Source organism: Phyllobates terribilis, unplaced genomic scaffold (genome assembly GCF_046119375.1).
Source record: "Phyllobates terribilis strain yellow unplaced genomic scaffold, ASM4611937v1 Scaffold_3__8_contigs__length_932513732, whole genome shotgun sequence".
Lineage (NCBI taxonomy): Eukaryota > Metazoa > Chordata > Amphibia > Anura > Dendrobatidae > Phyllobates > Phyllobates terribilis.
The window spans coordinates 463,241,284-463,260,313 of NW_027362763.1; the positions used below are offsets into that span (position 1 = coordinate 463,241,284).

General features: G+C 42.0%; 1 protein-coding gene across 1 annotated transcript in view; it reads right to left on the bottom strand.

Moving 5' to 3' along the window:
• Nucleotides 1-18,720, bottom strand: part of PREP (prolyl endopeptidase) — a 136,630-nt gene extending 117,910 nt beyond the window's left edge. Inside the window, exons 1-3 of the mRNA XM_073675775.1 lie at nt 18,439-18,720; nt 15,355-15,429; nt 5,652-5,785 (exon numbers count right to left, since the gene is read on the bottom strand). Coding sequence (XP_073531876.1) covers nt 5,652-5,785; nt 15,355-15,429; nt 18,439-18,492 — 263 coding nt within the window. The 5' untranslated portion in view covers nt 18,493-18,720. The remainder of the gene's footprint in view (nt 1-5,651; nt 5,786-15,354; nt 15,430-18,438) is intronic.
• Between the last annotated feature and the right edge of the window lie 310 nt (nt 18,721-19,030).

Below are 19,030 nucleotides of genomic sequence, written 5' to 3' on the forward strand. Positions count from 1 at the left end.
GATGATTGACCACAAGTTCTCAATGGGATTAAGATCTGGGTAGTTTCCAGGCCATGGACCCAAAATCTGTATGTTTTGTTCCATGAGCCATTTAGTTATCACCTTTGCTTTATGGCAAGGTGCTCCATCATGCTGGAAAAGGCATTGTTCCATGGAAACTAGTTCTGACGGTATTTATTTTGGAGAATATACCATTTCCTGTTTTTTCCCTTCCCTCCTCCCCTGCTGAGAGGTTCTGCCGCCCTTCCTCTCTTGTTCCCCAGGTTCATGAATCTAGAAGTTTCTTGATATTTTCTCTCAGATGCTTTATTATACTCTAAATGTCACATGTGATGTACCTGATACCCTTCTCCTATGTTATGTTGAAAAACTTTAATAAAAATTTTATTGTTAAAACACTTGTCGCTTGGTCCTGGTGCGGGCATTCCTAAAGATTATACCCTGGTACTGGCGCGGTCAGTTCTGTCCCCAAACCCCAAAGTCCCCTGGTCCCGATGCGGCCAGTGTCTTAACATTGTTCCCTGGTCCTGGTGTGGCCAGTTCTGTCCTTGAAGTCCCCTGGTCCCGATGCGGCCAGTGCCTGAAAATTGTACCCTGGTCCTGATGCGGCCAGTCCTGTCCCTAAAGTCCCCTGGTCCCGGTGCAGCTAGTATCTGAACGTTTCCCTGAACCATATCCTAGATCAGTTTGTATGAATGTAGCCCTAAACAGTGTTAGCTAACCTGTTCACTGGGGTCAGCAGCTGCAGTACCGGGTCCTGCCTAGGAGTGGTACCTGGCGGCTACCTGCAGCTCAATCGGTCTCCACCATCAGGAGCTCCAGTGAACACCTGGTAGCTGCTTAGCTACGCTCCAACCTAGGCAGACCTGGCCCTTTTGCACAGTGGGTTCACAAATCCACATGCTCCAACACTGTGTATGTGTAAATGTAATGCATTGTGTATGAGTTAATATGCTCACCTAACGCTGTCTTCTCTAAGATCCAGCACCATTCTGCTCCCATTCTCAGTGACGTCACCCCTCTGCAGCCTCTCCAGTTCACATTGCACTTTGCATGAACCGGAAGTGGCTGTTATAATGTAAGCCTCTTTTATAATTACGCTACATAGGCTTACATTGCAAGAGACTTCTGGCTTGCATATACAGCATAGAGTGTGCTGGATAGTCTGAAGAATGGTGGCGTCACTGAGAAGAGGAGCAGAACGATGCTGGATCCCAAAGCAGGCAGCGTATGTGAGTATATTAACACCTACACAGTACAATACATGCATACAGTGGGAAAATAAGTATTTGATCTACTGCCAATTTTGCAAGTTTTTCCACCAACAAAGAATGGAGAGGTCTGTAATTTCTATCATAGGTACACTTCAACTGTGAGATATATCTTAAAAAAAATTCAGAAAATCACATTGAATGATTTTTACATAATTAATTTGCATTTTATTGCATGAAATAAGTACTCATCCTTTTTCTTCCTCCAAACACGGCGAGTGGAGTTGACACCAAAAAGTTCTATTTTGGTCTCATCTGACTTCTTCTCCTATGCCTCCTCTGGATCATCTAGGTGGTCACTGGCAGAGTTCAAACGGGCCTGGACATGTGGTGGCGTGAGCAGGGGGACCTTGCGTGCCCTGCAGGATTTTAATTCATGATGGCCTAGTGTGTTACTAACAGTAATGTTTGAGACTGTGGTCCCAGCTTTCTTCAGGTCATTGACCAGGTCCTCCTGTGTAGTTCTGGGCTGATTTCTGACCTTTCTCAGAATCATCCTTACCCCACCAGGCGAGATCCCGCATGGAGCCCCAGACGGAGGAAGATTGACAGTCATCTTGTGTTTCTTCCATTTTCTAATAATTGTGCCAACAGTTGTTGCCTTCTCACCAAACTGCTTGCCTATTGCCTGTAGCCCATCCCAGCCTTGTGCAGGTCTACAATTTTGTCCCTGGTGTCCTTAGACAGCGCTTTGGTCTTGGCCATGGTGGAGAGGTTGGAGTGTGATTGATTGAGTGTGTGAACAGGTATCTTTTATACAGTTAACAAGTTCAAACAGTTGCAATTAATACATGTAATGAGTGCAGAGTAAGAAGGCTTCTTAATGGAAAACTAACAGGTCTGTGAGAGCCAGAATTATTGCTGGTTGGTAGGTGATCAAATACTTATTACATGCAATAAAATGCAATTTAATAATTTAAAAAACATATCATGTGATTTTTTGGGTTTTATTTTTAGATTCTGTCTCTCACAGTTGAAGTGTACGTATGATAAAAATTACAGACCTCTCCATACTTTGTAGGTGGGAAAACTTGCAAAATCGTCAGTGTATCAAATACTTATTTTTCCCACTGTATATACACAGATTTATAGAAAAAAATAATCTTAATAGGAGTGCTTATTTAAATAGTAACGAGACAATAGTTAACATATGTCTGTGGACACTAATGGTTTTACTAAGTTGCCCTATAAGAAATGTGCTTTTATCCATTCTGTGTTATGACTAAGAGCCAAACTGGCCCAAAACGCGTAAGCCTTATGGAATGTTGACCCAGTTGTGAGTTGGCTGAAGTTTTTAAAGAAGCACAATAAAGTATCTACGAATTTTACTACTTTAGATGCTGGATTTCTACTGGTTTAAAACCATGCAGATTTTGGGGTATGTAGAGTATGTTGTAGATTTTTCTGCCCTGTATGACTACAACCTAACAGGGAAAAATACCATGGTAATGTGGTTAACATTGGTTATAATTAAAAATAAAGGTAATCTATTGACAGAAAAGGACTTATTGTTTAAATCAACTTTCTATGCTAAACATTTTTTTTTTAAATGTTTGGCTTTTTTTCTATTTTACAATCTGTATTACAATATTACAAAAATAAAATGATAAATCTTGCTTTTTCAGACTGGCCACTGTGGCTATCCTAGACTCATACTTCCTCTGCTTTTTCAAAAAAATCTACATGTACATTAGGTGTAATAGACTTATCATTGGCATTGATGCGTCTAATGAGCGGGTGCAAACGTCATTGTGAGGGGATGGGGAGCAGGGGAAGCTGTGGCATCACCTATTGTGAATAACGGATACGGAGTTATCAGCGGTGTGTTTTTGCAGACCTGCTTGTGGTGATAATGAGACTTCTGAATAGCCTTCCTGAAAGTGCAGGATGAATGAGTGGATAACCCAGGTTTTGGTATGAAAAAAACAAAACAAAAAATACAAATGGTATAGGTATATATATATATATATTATGGAGAAGTTTCTGGAACAAACACCCCTGGGCAGTCAGCCAATGACTACAGCGGTAAGAGTCACATGAGAGTGGGAGGAGCTTAATCCTGTGAGGTAGTTAAGAATTGAGGAGGCAGTTGGAGGTGAGACATTTTGAGAGAGGAGTGAGAAGAGGAAGCCATTTGGCAGGAAAAGGAGTTTCCTCCCCCTGACTGCTGGGTCGAAAAAGGGCCTAATAAAATAAGGGGAGCTGACAGCCTTCATATTAGGAAAATTCCTATTGCACCTCTAGAAGGAAAAATTACCTCAGAGCAGAAGCTCAGCCATAAGGAGGAACGATTCTGATTTGATGAAACAAATGTCCCACAGAGATCTGCCTGTCTGCATGTAAAAGCCAATCTACACCTGTGAGTGTAACCCTGAACACCAATTCCCTACTGTTTGTATATAATTACTTGCCCCCTTTATCATTAGTAAAGAGACTTCTGTTTAAGTTCATACAGCTTCTTCATGATTGGAGCTCAGTTGTACAAACTACTGTCACCACCATCATCCTGTACTTAGAGGCAGCTACTGTGCAAACATTATATTGTGGAACTTTGTGTGCCAGTAATCTGAGAGGGAAAGAGGCTCATCCTGACAGAAAGCTTGGCCACCGGGAGGCACTGCCAGGAGGGCAACCTGCCGTACACCACATGAGGTTACCACACCTGTTTGACTAGAATTTTCATAGCAAGGCAAAGCAGTGAGTTTTGCCTTAAAGGGGTTTTCTCACGAACGAAAGTTCATTTTAATAACTGTCTGTGTCTGACCGTGTACAGAACATGGTCTGATCATACCACATCTCCTGGGCAGGGGAGGAAGAAAAAGACAATACAGACATTACAGCAGGGGATCGCAGGGGATTCATTTTGTGAGGTAAAATATTTCACTGCCTGTTTTTAAACAATGTTTTACCTCACAAAATGAATCCTCTGTGATCCCCTGATGTAATGTCTGTATTGTCTTAGGCTGTGTGCCCACGATGCGGTTTTTAAGCGTTTCCGCAGCGGCAAAGACGCTGCAGAAATGCTTAAAAAACGCATGGTAGAAGGCCTGCCATGTTCCCCAATGATAATCCGCATGTGCTGTGCACATGCTGCGGAAATTTCCGCTGTGGATTATCATTGCGGAGAAATACGCAGCACTACCAATTATTTTGCGGAAGCGCTGCGTTTTCGCCGCCATTGACTTGCATTAGACCGCATGGATTCTGCATCACTGTATATGTAGATGCGCATTCCATGTGTTCTAATGTGCGGATGGTGCCCAGGTCTAGAGGAGAGGAGACTCTCCTCCGGACCCGGGTACCATAGAAAACTGTAAAAAAAAGAATAAAATAAAAAATAAATATATACTTACCTTCTGGCGGCCCGCGCTGTGCTCCTCCTCGCATGCCGGCAGATCGCGATGGACTGAAGGACCTGCGCTAACGTTATAGTCATGTGACGGGTCACGCGATGCTGACGTCGGCAGGTCCTTCAGTGTACTGCTGCCGGCAAGGGAGAACGGAGTGAGGCAAGACTCCGGGGGTCATCGGAGGGTAAGTATAGATTTATTTTTTTATTTTTAACCATTCTCTCGGGTCACACTATATAAATCCATGCCGTTTGCATGGATTTATATGGTGTGACCAAGTTGACAAGCACTTTCCAAGTGATGCTAAAATCGCTTGGAAATCACTTGACAACCCGCATGCGGAAATGCATGTGAAGAACGCTTCACTTCCGCATGTCCCTGGCAGGAAAACCGTATGTACAATCCGCATGCGTTTTTTTCTGCCAGGGAGATGCATCATGGGCACATAGCCTTATGCTTCCTTCCCTGCCCAGGAGCTGTGGTATGTTCCGTATATGATCAGACACAGACAATTATTAAAATGAACTTTTGTTCGTGTGGAACAAATGGGAGATTTTCTGTTGCCATTCAGCTAAAGTAGGTTACATGTGTGAGCGCCAGTATTGGGTTACCAAGGAGCGCTGCTGTCAAAAAATACCGCAAGAGGCTTTATTTTTTTGGGGAGCCATTAAAAGACAAAAGTATAGATGTGTGAGAGAACAGACGAATAAGTCGGCTGTGTGTTTGAAATAAAATATACCTCTGGGTCAATTTATTCCGGGTTTTCAAGACAATTTTAATAAGCTTAGCTTGAGCATTCTTTTTCAGTTTGTCTGTATGTTGTTTCCAAAGGTGATAAATTTGGTGTATATCTGAGGCAATAAATGCCAAAAACGCCATTATGTCCGTCAAATCAAACTTCTGCAACTTTTTACAGGGTAAATGATCCCTCTAATGGACAAAAAAACACTACTATTTGCCTACAAAGTGGTATAAAATAATTTGTTTTCATAGGTTTATATGGTCAGCAATAAATATATGTTTTAATTACCTTTTCCCTTTCTTGAAATGGCAGCTATATTTGGGAAAATCATACAACTCTGTCATCCGTTCTTTAAATAGACGCCTGATGGGGCATTGTTCAAGAAATGGCATTGTAAGTTTGTTCTGAGCTTCAACAAAGGCCTAGTAAAAAAAAGAAACACCACGTCAGTTTAGAAAACTTCTGAATTATCAGAAGACAGGCACAAAGTTAACATGTAAGGAAGAAATGGGACTGGCGAGAACGCTCGGCAGGTCTTGTAATGTTATGGGCAAGAAATCATCCTTCCGCCTCATAGGTGATGAGAACAGTGATCTCATTTCCAGGTTCTCTCTGTTGTACTCTATGGGGATAGAATCACAGAAATGTCAACACATCTCTAGAATCGGGTAATTCCATGTCAAGCAAACCAATGAATATTACCACAATATTTTTTATTCTTTTGAGAATTTGTTGTTTGGTAATACTGCGCTAGAGAATGCAAATTGTTAAAAAAAAAAATTCTATAAATTTTAGTTTTTTTTTAATTAATTTTCAAAGTTGTGTAAAAATGCAAATTTCTGTGCTGCATGCCTTTACGTTTCTCCTCATAACTCAGACAGGAAACAAGATAGGGAAATGGGAAAAACACCATTCAACTCAGAACAGTACAGGCTTTCAACAGATAGGTCACAAGAGTATCTTTGTTAATATTTTACCCCTATGCAAAATTTGAAAACGCATTTCCGAAAAATCAATATATTAAATTTGCAAAAACATCACATTTGCCTCCTATGCTCCTAGCTACATCTGTACCAAAATTCAAATTGGGCTCTCAATGGGATCATACGTAAATTTTTTTTAAAATAACCCCTATTTAAAGTGTCAATTAGAAAATCTTGAATTCAGATCTGTTCTGCCTGTGGTCTAAAAGAGTAGGGTCTATGTTTTCCAAATAAAAAACTCATGCTTTTTTTTAATATTGTGAGGGTGGGAGGGAAGCTTCGACTGTTTCTTCACACATTGAACAGCTGACTGGACCGTGAGATGAGCTTTATAAACACTCAAATCTTCCCGCTCAGACTGCTCTCCACCAATCCCGTCACATCTCCCAGTTCTGCCCCAGAAGGGGTGTGGAAAATAGCAATAGTTAAAATAAAAAATGAACAAATGAATAAATATCTGAAGGGGAATTAAGGGGGTAATACTGACAGAAGTGAAGTATTATTTTAAAAGTGAGAGAGGCAAAAGAGAACCCATGTCCTCACATGCCTAGACCTGTGCCCTCTTGCTGAGTTAAACAAACAGTAGTCTCTACACAGGCATCAAGTGAGTCAGTGTACTACAAACTGGGTTGGCGTGTTCAGTTTCAGTGCATTTGCGTTAATAGTTTAATGTTTTTCTTTTGGTATTAATACTGACTTTAGTTAAAAGAGTAACTGATACTACACAGTGTAGAGTACTGAAGATTTCCATTTTTATTATTGTGTTGCTATAGAGCAGAGGTCCTCAACCTTTCTGACCTTGAGAGCCAAAATCTAGCTCTGAGCGAGGCTCAGAAGCAAAATCCAGATCTCGCCACCCTCACAGTGACACGAAGAGCCCCCATTACCGGTATGACAGCCAAAGCTTGCCAACAGAAATCACACTGAGGCAGTATACCAAGATCCAAGGGCCTACCTTACTCCCTTTCCAATCTGCAATTCTATGAGGGGCTACTCAAAAAAGTCACCATCTAGGGACCTATTATTCATAGCTGTTTGCTAGACCTGGTGCTAATGCACCAAGCTGGCAGATAGCCGTGAGCCACACATCATGGGCCCATGAACCACATGTGGCTCCAGAGCCACAGGTTGGGGACCTGTGCTGTAGAGCGTACAGTACTGAAAATCTCCATTTTTATTACCCAACATTAACTGTTTTGTTTCTTTCTCACACAGCAATGGCTGTTACTTCTAAACTGGGAATGGCTTTTAGTATATACTGATGCAATCCTTTGGAAAAAAGTAAAACATAAAAGAATAAGAAATCTTATGCCAGTACAAGATTGAATGTTTGATGTAAATCCATCAATCAAAGCGGGTATGAAAATTTGTGACCGTTATAGAAAGCAACTTGCAAAAGAGAAAAATACTAAACAGCAGAAAATGTACAAGAATGTGGAACTTCAAACAAGAATGAGAAGTTATAAATCCTGATTTAACTATAGAGTATTTGAATAAATCACTTTCTAACATCGAAGAATCATCTATTGCAAAAAAAAAAGAATGCTTTTTCCAGGTTATTGCAAAAAAAAAATTAGAAAATGCAGCAAAAAAACTAAGCCAAGAACTGGTAGGTGCAATAGTAGAAGATGAAGGAAAAAAACTACACTGACCCAGAGATCATTCTGCAGCTTAAAGAAAAATTAAATTCACTCTCAGCGGAAGTGAACAGTTCATGATACTAACTACATTACAAAAGAGTCGGACATGCAAAAGAATAGAAAATTAATTTAACATTAGCAATAGAATGGCTAGAAAAACTAAATCTCTAGTTAAAGAAAAAGGTTTCATGTCTTGTCCTGATCCTAACCCAGGCAAAGCATTAGATAAATCTATAGTGGATAAAGTGAAAGATTTTTATAATAGTGATGAAGTGAGCCGAATTATACCTAGCAGGAAAGACTGTGTGTCTATGCAAGTGAACGGTAAGAAAACTCATGTCCAAAAGAGACTGGTTCTTGCCAATTTAAAAGAGACCTACGAATTTAAAAAAAAAAAGAATTAAACTTCTGGAACAATATGATTTTCAAAATTTGCAGACCTGCGACCCAAGACTTGTCCCCTGGCTGGTGGTAGTGGTACACACTGAATATGCATATGTACAGCACACCAGAACACTAAGCTTATGATTGAAGGAGGTATTCAGTTTGGAGAGTCCAAACCTTGACCTTGGTGATTACAAAGATTAAATCCCGCCCAGTAGAAGGGAAAAATTGATGGTAAAAGCTGAGTTTGAAGACTAACTATTAATTGTTTAGACTAGTTAATTTTGTTTCATTTTAAAGCAAGATGGTTTAACTACTATACTCTGTTTAAAAACTTGAAAAAGGACATGTCTAGTGTCGTAATAATAAAAAAAAATTGATACACGTTTAAATATTTAATATTGCTTCTTTTACTTTAGTATTAAACATATGATTAAGATGAGACTATTTAGAAAATCACACTTAAAATATGATCCCAAGGAAAGACCAACTTGAATCCTTGTACAAATGTAACCAAGAACTCAAGTAACATATATGTATTTTTTGAAAATGTCATAACATATTGTTTTTTCAAAATTGCACATCAAAATTTTGAATTTGACTCCTCAAAAACAAAATATCAACAAACATAATCGTGTGACATGTCAAATTAAACTTGTACCGTTCTAAACAAAACTGTGCATCTCCCGTCTCTTTATCTTATTTCTAACCCGAGATATGATAAAAAATGTAACATCATACAAGCCCAAAATTCACTTTTTCAAAACTTTAGAAATCTATAAAAAATTAACTAATGAAGATAAAAATGCAAAACTTTTTTTTTGTAATTCACTAAAATAGCACGTAAAAAAACAAAGAAAAACAAAATCTGAAGACATCGGGTAAAAAAAAATATTCAGATTTGGATCACTTGACATGGAATGACCCAATCTGAAAACATATTCACTCTTTAGAGGGAACCTGTCAGATAAAAAAAAAAATGCTATTAACCTACAGATATGGGGTTAATCTGCAGGTTAGTAGTGTTCTGAACCAGCCCGGCGCCCGCACTTAGACGCCCACTGCCGGGAGGAAATTAACTTTATTCCTCCTGGCAGCATTCGTGTTTCAGTCGCCACTCTGTATATTGAGAGCTGCAGCTGTAACCACACCCACTGCACTGACTGACAGCAAGATCAGTATTAAGGCCGGCCGCCAGTCAGTGCTGGGATACAGGGTTACAGGCAGGTTCAGAACACTTTTAATCTGCAGATTAACCCCTTAACAACCTTGGACGTATAGGTACGTCCAAAGTCGTCTCCCTGCATGTGATGGGGAGACGACTGTATTACCATGTTTTTTAAACTTTTTCATGTTTTAACCCCTTTACCCCCGAGGGTGGTTTGCACGTTAATGACCAGGCCAATTTTTACAATTCTGACCACTGTCACTTTATGAGGTAATTACTCTGGAACGCTTCAACGGATGCCCCTGATTCTGAGATTGCTTTTTCGTGACATATTGTACTTCATGATTGTGGTAAAATTTCTTCGATATCACTTGCGTTTATTTGTGAAAAAAATGGAAATTTGGCGAAAATTTTGCAATTTTCAAAATTTGAATTTTTATGCCCTTAAATCAGAGAGATATGTCACACAAAATAGTTAATAAATAACATTTCCCACATGTTTACTTTACATCAGCACAATTTTGGAACCAAAATTTTTTTTTGTTAGGGTTTTTCCACTTTTTCATTTTTACCAATCAATTTATGAAGCACCTGGGGGTTCCAAGTGCTCACTATGCATCTAGATAGGTGCCTTGGGTGGTCTAGTTTCCAAAATGGGGTCACTTGTGGGGGAGCTCCAATGTTTAGGCACACAGGGGCTCTCCAAACGCAACATGGTGTCCGCTAACAATTTGAGCCGATTTTCCATTCAATTTGTTAGCTGACACCATGTCGCGTTTGGAGAGCCCCTGATGTGCCTAAATAGTGGAAACCCCCCACAAGTGACCCTATTTTGGAAACTAGACCCCTCCAGGATTTTATCAAGGGGTATAGTGAACATTTTGAACCCAGAGGTACGACACAGAATTTGATAACATTAGGTCATCATATTGAATAAGTTGTCATTAGTCTTGAGCGCAAGTGCTCGCTACTTGAGTTTGCATCAGGTACACGGGTATGCACCATGTACTGTGTGTGCTCGAGTGACACGCTCGAGTCCCTGCCCCGCATGCTTCACGGTTATTAGACACCCAAAAAAAAACATGCGGGGATCGCTCGTGCATGGCAGGCAATCCCAGCAAAGTTTTTTTGGCCGCGAAGCATATGGGGCGGAGACTCGAGCATGTCACTCAAATACCCACGATACTCAATGCATACCAGAGCACCCGATGCAAACTCAAGTAGTGAGCACTTGCGCTCAACACTAGTCGCCATATCGTCATCTTTTTTTCTTACTTTTGAAAAAAATCCCAACCCCATCACAACCCTAACCCCAACCCTACCCTAACCCTAACCCGAGAATTTATTTTTTACGCCGTTCCTCGTGCGGTATAAGTGATTAGACGACTTTATTCTTCGGGTCGTGCGACTACAGCGATACCAGAATCATATGGGGTTTTTATGATTGACAGCTGTCACACATTAAAAGACACATTTTTTGTAAAATCTAGTTTTTGCATCGCCATATTTTGAGAGCTATAATTTTTCCAGATTTTGGCAGACAGAGTCATGTGACGGCTTGTTTTTTGCGGGATGAGTTGACGTTTTTATTGGTGCCATTTTCAGGCACGTAACATTTTTTGATCGCTTTCTATTCAGATTTTTGGGAGGCAGAATAAACAAAAACCAACAATTCAGGAATTGTTTTTTTTTTTTTTTTTTTTTTATTCTGTTCCGCGTGTGGTAAAATTGATAAGGCAGCTTTATTCTTTGGGTCAGTACGTTTACAGTGGTACCACATTTATATCGTTTTTCTATGTTTTGCACTTTTACATAATGAAAGCAATTTTATAGAAAAAATTATTTTTTAGCATCGCTTTATTCTGAGAGCTATAACTTTTTTATTTTTCGGCTGATGGAGCTGTACGGCGGCTTGTTTTTTGCGGGACGAGATGACGTTTTCAGCGGTACCATTTTTATTTATATTCGTCTTTTTGATCACGTGTTATTCCATTTTTTGCTTGGCGTTTTTTTTTGTTTTTTTTTTACCGTGTTTACTGAAGGGGTTAACTAGTGGGACAGTTTTATAGGTCACGTCGTTCCGGACGCGGCGATACCAAATATGTGTACTTTTATTGTTTTTTTTTCATAATAATATTTATTGATGGGTACATTATATTTTTATTTTTGGTGGATTATTATTTTTTTTTTTTATATTTTTACAATTTTTTTTTTTTTTCACTTTATAACAGTTTTTTTACTTTGTCCCACTATGGGACTTTCACTTTTTTTTTCTCTGATAGCCTGCATGGCACAGGAATGGAGCACCATCCCTGTGCCATGCAGGCTGTCAACGCTGGACAGGGAGAAAATAGTTTGGAAATGCACTGCGCATGTCCAAAAAATCTTCCTGCTGTCTGGTGACCTGGATGTTGTCATGACAACATCGGGTCGTCATGGCAACATCCAGGAAGCTGCGGCAGACAGCGCTGGACGCCGGAAGAGGAGGTGAGTACACCGATCAACTCCCCTTAGCCACCGCAATGCTGCGATCGACTGCAATCGACTTCGATCGCAGCATTGCGGGGGTTAATGTGCCGGGACCGCTCCCTGCACATAGCCCCGGGTGTCAGCCGTGACAATCAGCTGACACCCGGCGGCGATTGCCAGGGCGTATTAATACGTATCTGGTCCATAAGGCCCAGGGCACAGATACGTACTAATACGCCCTATGTCGTAAAGGGGTTAATGTACAAATAAATGTGAAATTTTAATGATTTTTGCGGTTTCTAGATTTTCCACTTTTTTCCAATTTTTGTAAATACCCTATGTTGCCAAACTTGTCTGTGAGCGGCGCTATCGCTGCTCACTCAGTCTCGATCGCGTGACTCCCGGCTGCAGCCGCCGCTGACATCCGCTGTTGTCACGTCAACTTCCGGACTCCCTTGCATCACCGAGGCGTTACCCAGTCACATGCACTCCCCCTGATTGACTGCACATTACAACCCAATATCCAGAGCGCGCTTTCCCTCTCGCCTCTGCTTTCATTGGCCGCAAGCACGCGCTGGATACTGGGCTATGACGTGGGGTGAAACCCCGCCCACAGCCCATTCAATAAGGGGGAGTGCGTGCGACTGGGTCACACCACGGTGATGCTTTCGAACCGTATGCGCCATTTTAAAAAATTAGGCGTAAAAAATGGCGGGGCCATAGTACTGTGTTTCCCCACAACTTAAAGGGAATCCAGCAGTAGCATCAATCCTCCTAAGCTGTCTTTATGGGAATGTAGCTCATAAGAAGTTGAATAAAATTATATCTTGATATCTGCAATCCGAAGTCTTATTCCAGAGAAATCTAGGTTTTTCTTATGTATAAATGAGCTTTTCAGGACACTGATCTGCAAGAGAATCTGCCTCCAGGGCTTATTATAAATTAAAGGAGCCGTTACCAGTGTCAGATATGTAACTAACACAGAACAGTAGAACTGAACGTTGTCTCCTTACAAACACACTTACTGCAGCTCTCACAGCTCTGCTGTATTGCAAGCCTGTCTGCCTGTGAGATGGAAGCTGAATCACTGAGAGGAACCTTCAGATGTGTCAGGTATAATTACACACAGCTCTGTAGTGAGATCAGGAGAGCAGAGAGCTGCCATTATACATCACACTGGTAACTCCCCCTTTTATTTAAAGGCACTTGTGGTGCTTTTTCTGCCTGTGCGCGGCGCTATCACTGGCCGCTCACAGGCATCACGTGATCCCCGGCTGAAGCCGGCTCTGACGTCACGACAAGTCCAGGCTGCAGTCCCTTTTCCACGTTCCACCAGTGGCTGCTGGGTTGTGGGCGGGGTTACCCCACGAGTCACACCTGGCATCCACCGCGCTCTCTACCTCTCCTCATTCACTGGGAAAACGCACGGTGGATGCTGGGTGTGGTGCACGGGGTAACCCCGCCCACAACCCAGCATCCACCCCGGGGAGCGCGTCACTGATGTCATGCCTCCCTTGAGGTGACATCAGTGACGGGTCACGTGATGCCTCTGAGCGGCCAGCGATAGCGCCACTCAGAGGCAGAAAATGTACCGCAAGGTATTTACAAAACACTTCTGGGCCCCAGGGAGAAACATTAAGGGGGGGGGTCATATAAAGTAGTGGACAACTTCTTTAAAATCATCTCATGCAGATTAGTCTCCGGCCCATAGTCCTACACAGTTTGTTTACATGTAAGAAAAACACAGATTTCTCTGGAATTAGACATCAAATTACAGATATCGAGGCATCATTTAATCCAGCTTCCTATTGACCTAAATGCCCATATAGACGGCTTAGGGAAATTGCTCCTACTGACAGATGCCCTTTAAGGTCTATTTACACTACAAAAATATTATAAACTAGTATTTCTATGAATGCTCGTTTCACGATAATTGTGCTGTCTAAATAGGCTACTAATAACCCGACAAACAAGGAAAACGGAGGTTCGATGTGGTTTGCACAAAAGATCACTGTTCTCGGCAGTGCACCGACCTGCGTAAACAGGATTTGTGCTGCCAAGAATAATGGCAAATTAGTGAACAAGTAGCTGTTTGGCAGTTCTTTAGTGCCACCAGTCAGGTAATGTAAATAGAGCAGCAGGGGTCACTTTGCTATCAGTCTTTTACCTTCACATCATTTTTTAAGTAGTTGTATGCATATATAAGTATGTTTTGTGACCAATAGGACTTCACTTTTTAACCATTTTTACATAAATAGTAATAGTTGCAGATCACTGTGGTTTTGACTGCAGGGACTCTGAACAGAATGGTTACGTCCAGTATGTACTCCATCACTCGTTGCATTGAAATTGCAAAAAAAAGTGCAATTCTACAATTGTTTTTTGTTTATTCACCATGTTCAATATATGGCAAAGCTGACCAATGGCAACATGCATAGTTTTTTTTCATTTAAATGGTGAAAAAAATTCAGAAATTTGCACAAAAAAATAATTACATTTTCAGGATATGGGGTTGTGTGAGGGCTGACGTTTTTACAGATACCAATTTGGGGCAGATACTGATACGATGTTTTGATCACCTTTTCTTACATTTTATTGAAAAAAAAACATAATTCTGGTGTTTCCATTTTTTTTTCCCCACTACAACGTTTACCGGTCAAATCAGTTTATGTTATATTTTGATAGATCGTACGTTTACGAACACAGCGATGCCAAATATGCGTATTTTTTTAATTGTTTGATTTTTAAGGGTGCAAAGGGCAAGTGATTTGAACTTTTGCATTTTTTTTCATATTTTTAAAAACATTTTTTACTGTATTTTAGACTTGAGGCTGCGATTGTCTGATCACTTGTTCTATACAGAGCAAGTGCATCACGATCTCTTATTAATACCAGATAAACGCTCGCTTTCACAGGGGAATCGTCTTCAGCAGAACCCCGGCTGTCATGGCAACCCATCGGTGCCCTGTCATCACGTCATGGGTGCGTTATGGGCGTGAGTGAAATGTCGCTGTCAGAGACTGACAACGGCATTTAACAGTATAACAGCCGCCGGCGGTGCTCCGCTGCACCCGCGGTTGCTAGAAGCAGATGATGGCTTAATAATTCAGCCATCATCTTCCGGGAAAGATGCGGGCTCGGCTTGTGAATTAGAATCAAAGTCAGGGACCCAACATATGATGCAACTGTTCATCATGTCGGGAAGGGGTTAAATAGCTTTAGAGAAAGTCTGAGGTTTTTTACTTAATTTATTTATTTTAATTTTTATTATTTTTTTAACCCCTCTGACCTGTGCATACTTTATATGGTGCAAAAACCTCTTGGGGAATGTGAAGTAAAAGAAATACCTTTGTCTCCTCACTGTCTGGATCTTCCAACCACCTGTATGGATCAGATACCTTAATTCCATGATAGTCATCTATCTGCAAAACACACAAAGACAATATCAACACAACCGTCACATCAGGTAGGGAAGTGAAATAGGAAATATCTCCAAACACGTTGTAATAACCTAAAATAACAGACTAAGGGCTCACACTCATTAGCGTAAATAAACTCAGTCCGATGTTGTTCCTGAAATGCATTCTACCCATTAATGTAAAAATAAAACTTTCTCAGGTAGCGAGCAGTGATGTCAGTGAGGTAACCGGAGTTCATTGGCTATGGAGGGACTGCATGAAATTTTTTGGGGGTCCCCCCTTGTAATAACAGTAAAGGCTATGCAGACAGCTGTGAGCTGGTATTAATAGCCCTGGGAAGCTTCATATTTATTTCACCCTTCCCAGACTATAAACATCTGCCCCCCGCTGTCGGCTTACCCTCAGCTGGCTGGTTAAGAATAATATGGGGGACCCCACGTCATTTTTTCCTTTTATTCTATTTCTATTCTGACAGTTCATGCTGTGAATTTACTGTAGTTGGCTGATGAAATGTCGGGTTTTCTAGGAGATGGGGGGAGTTAAAAAATAAAAAAAAAAAAATCGCACAGCACACGCATGATCCGTGTGCCGTGTGATTTTTTTATCGCACCCATTGATTTGCATTGGCGAATCTCGTCCAATATACGCTGCCACTCGCAGCAAGCAGCAATTTTTTTCTCAGTCTGATCTGAACTGAGAAAAAAAAACTGTAGATGAATACGGAATCATTCAATAACATTAGTCAGAGTGCAATCCGATTTTTTATCGGATTGCACTCGTCCGTTTTAAATGCAGATGAGTATGAGCCCTAATGCACAGTCTGCATGTGACTCAAGCGAGCAGCAGTAAAGTCATAGCTGCAATGAGACTTCTATTGTTTGATATTGGGAAAAAAAATATGCATCAAGTCTTTAAAGAAAATCTGTCGTCAGGTTTTTGCTATGGAATCTGAGAGCAGCAGGATGTAAGGGCAGAGAGCCTGATTCCAGAGATGCATCACGTTTGACTGCTTGCTGTAGTTTTGACATAATCACTGTTTTCCACGCTGTAGATGTAGCAGTTCTCTGAATACTGAGCTCTGCATATCCTCCCCTACACATTATTGGCAACTTCCTGTGTACACTGTGCATAGGCAGAAAGCTGTGAATTAGTGGTATGGGTGAGGTAATACAGATTAGCCTGACTGCCTGGCACGAGACAGGTAGTCCTAGTCCTGATAATTTCCTGCTCATTGAACACTGATTGTATTGAAACTACAGCAAGCTGCTAAGCAAGTGACACATCCCGGGAATCAGGGTCTCTGCCCCTACATTATGCTGCTCTCAGATTAAATAGTAAAAACCTACTGACAGATTCCATTTAATTAGTGCAAAAATTATCACAAGGTAGGAAAGTCTGCAATAGTTTTATACAGTCTTTCTTTCCTTGCTATGCATTTTTGCCTTTAAAGGGGTTGGATTCAATTTTATTTCAGCATACTCTCACATACCGTATATGGAAAATAACACACCAATACTCACCCTCCGCTGCCGTATTCCATGACATGCTGTGGTATTCGTTGACATGCTGTAGCAATGTCATAACTGCTAAAGTGCATCTGACAGCTACAATCACTGGGCTCAGCACTGACGCTGATGGTGACACTAGTTGATGAGCCCAGTGATTGTCAGCAGTGGTCACGAGTTGTAGTCATTACAAGACTGGGGCGGAGACAGAGTCCGTGCTGGACCCGGGTACGGTGAACATTTGTGTGTTTTTCATTTTATATGTCTACAAGCCAGTGCTGAAATAAAATGAACCTAGACAACCTTTTGGATGTAACTTACAAGTCATGGTAAGTTGCAGTGTAGCCTGAGTGTAACGATATAATCGTATGGGACAGATATTGCAGATATGGGGATAATCTGCTGGCTAAAAGCATTATTAACCTGCCCGACCCCTGCATGCAGCCTAACACTTTGGGGAGAAAATGAACTTTATTCCCCCTTGCAGCATCCAGTTTCAGTGATGGGGCTGCACTGCCGCTGGTTGAGTCACTGCTCTGAGTATACAGAGCGGCGGCCATAACCGCTCTCCGGTGCTCACTGGCAGCCGATCCCCAATGGAAACGATTAAAAACCACTGAGAAAAGGCCAGAAACAAGGAGCAATGCCTGAGGAGTCTTCCACTTAAAAAACAGAGGTTTTTGAGAGCCAGAAAAAAAGAGTAGGCTCTGTGTAGATGTTCAAGAGAAAATACCTGTCAGACCCCTAATCACTTCTACGATAAGACCACTGTGCTGAGCTTATGATCACTGTTTTGAGACTTATTTTTTCCGCTTCAGGTTTTGAAAAACGCCGGGTGGGAAAAGCAAGAACACAGCATTTCTGAGGCTTCTCCTGATGGGAGACGCCCCAAAATGGGCACTGTCCAATGGAAAGGATGACAAAAAATTGCTTCAGGAAAAATACTCTTCCAAAACTCCTCCAATAGCCCCAATGAAGGAGCATTCACATCAGGAAGTCGTTTCCGCTAGATAACTTGTCATTTTTGACCGCCTCAAAATACTCCAGAGCACATGCCCTAATTGTGGAGCCAGCACTAATGACTGGGCATCCCCTGGAAGGTGCCAGGACAGATGATGACTGGGCAACCCCTGGAAGGTGCCAGGGCAGATGATGACTGGGCATCCCCTGGAAGGTGCCAGGGCAGATGATGACTGGGCATTCCCTGGAAGGTGCCAGGGGAGATGATGACTGGGCATTCCCTGGAAGGTGCTGACACTTATTCCACATCGGATCACACCCCATAGGGAGTGGTGGCAAACCTGTGTGATTGCTGCATTGTGGGCTAAGGCTCTATCCACACCGGCACCATGGCTACCGACATGTATTACTAGCCGGCCCCATCTCCAGCATGTCTATAGTGATAGGACACCGGGCCACAAGGAAGTGACTGAGCACTTTCCGGCACCGTGCAGCGTGTCCCAGCACACGGGATCACCAGCACACGTGCCCGGCGCTCTGCACTCACTGCGCTCTCATCTCGGGCCACTTCCGGGTAGCTGAAGGTCTGGAGCGGCTGCATCTTCTCCAGGGGCGAGGATCACACAAAGACGACGCTGCCACACACAAGCCTGGGGGAAGATGTCACTCCGGAGCCGGCGCCTCCTCCCGGCCTGTCTGGGAAGAGCTGTGGTCGCATCACAATGACGAAGAGTCAGTCATTCATCACGGCCGCCGGCCGTCATCAGCGAGGGCCGGGGAGTGAGGAGGAGCAGCGGGGCCGCGGACGTGCAGGGGGCCGGCGGTGTCCTCACCAGAGCCGCGACCACAAGCGTCTCCCCCGACGTTATAGACTGACTGACTGACTGACACACACACACACACACACACACACACACACACACACACACACACACACACACTCTATACATATACTTCTGTGGGAATGTATGTATAACGTATGTACACACACATAAAATGACCATAGACATTGCTTACATTATACAAGATACATGTCACTACTACATGATACATATTGTTACACACGGACATTACACACTTCATAGATATGTGTGAAAACAGATGAACATTACACGATACATGTATTAAACACAGACAGA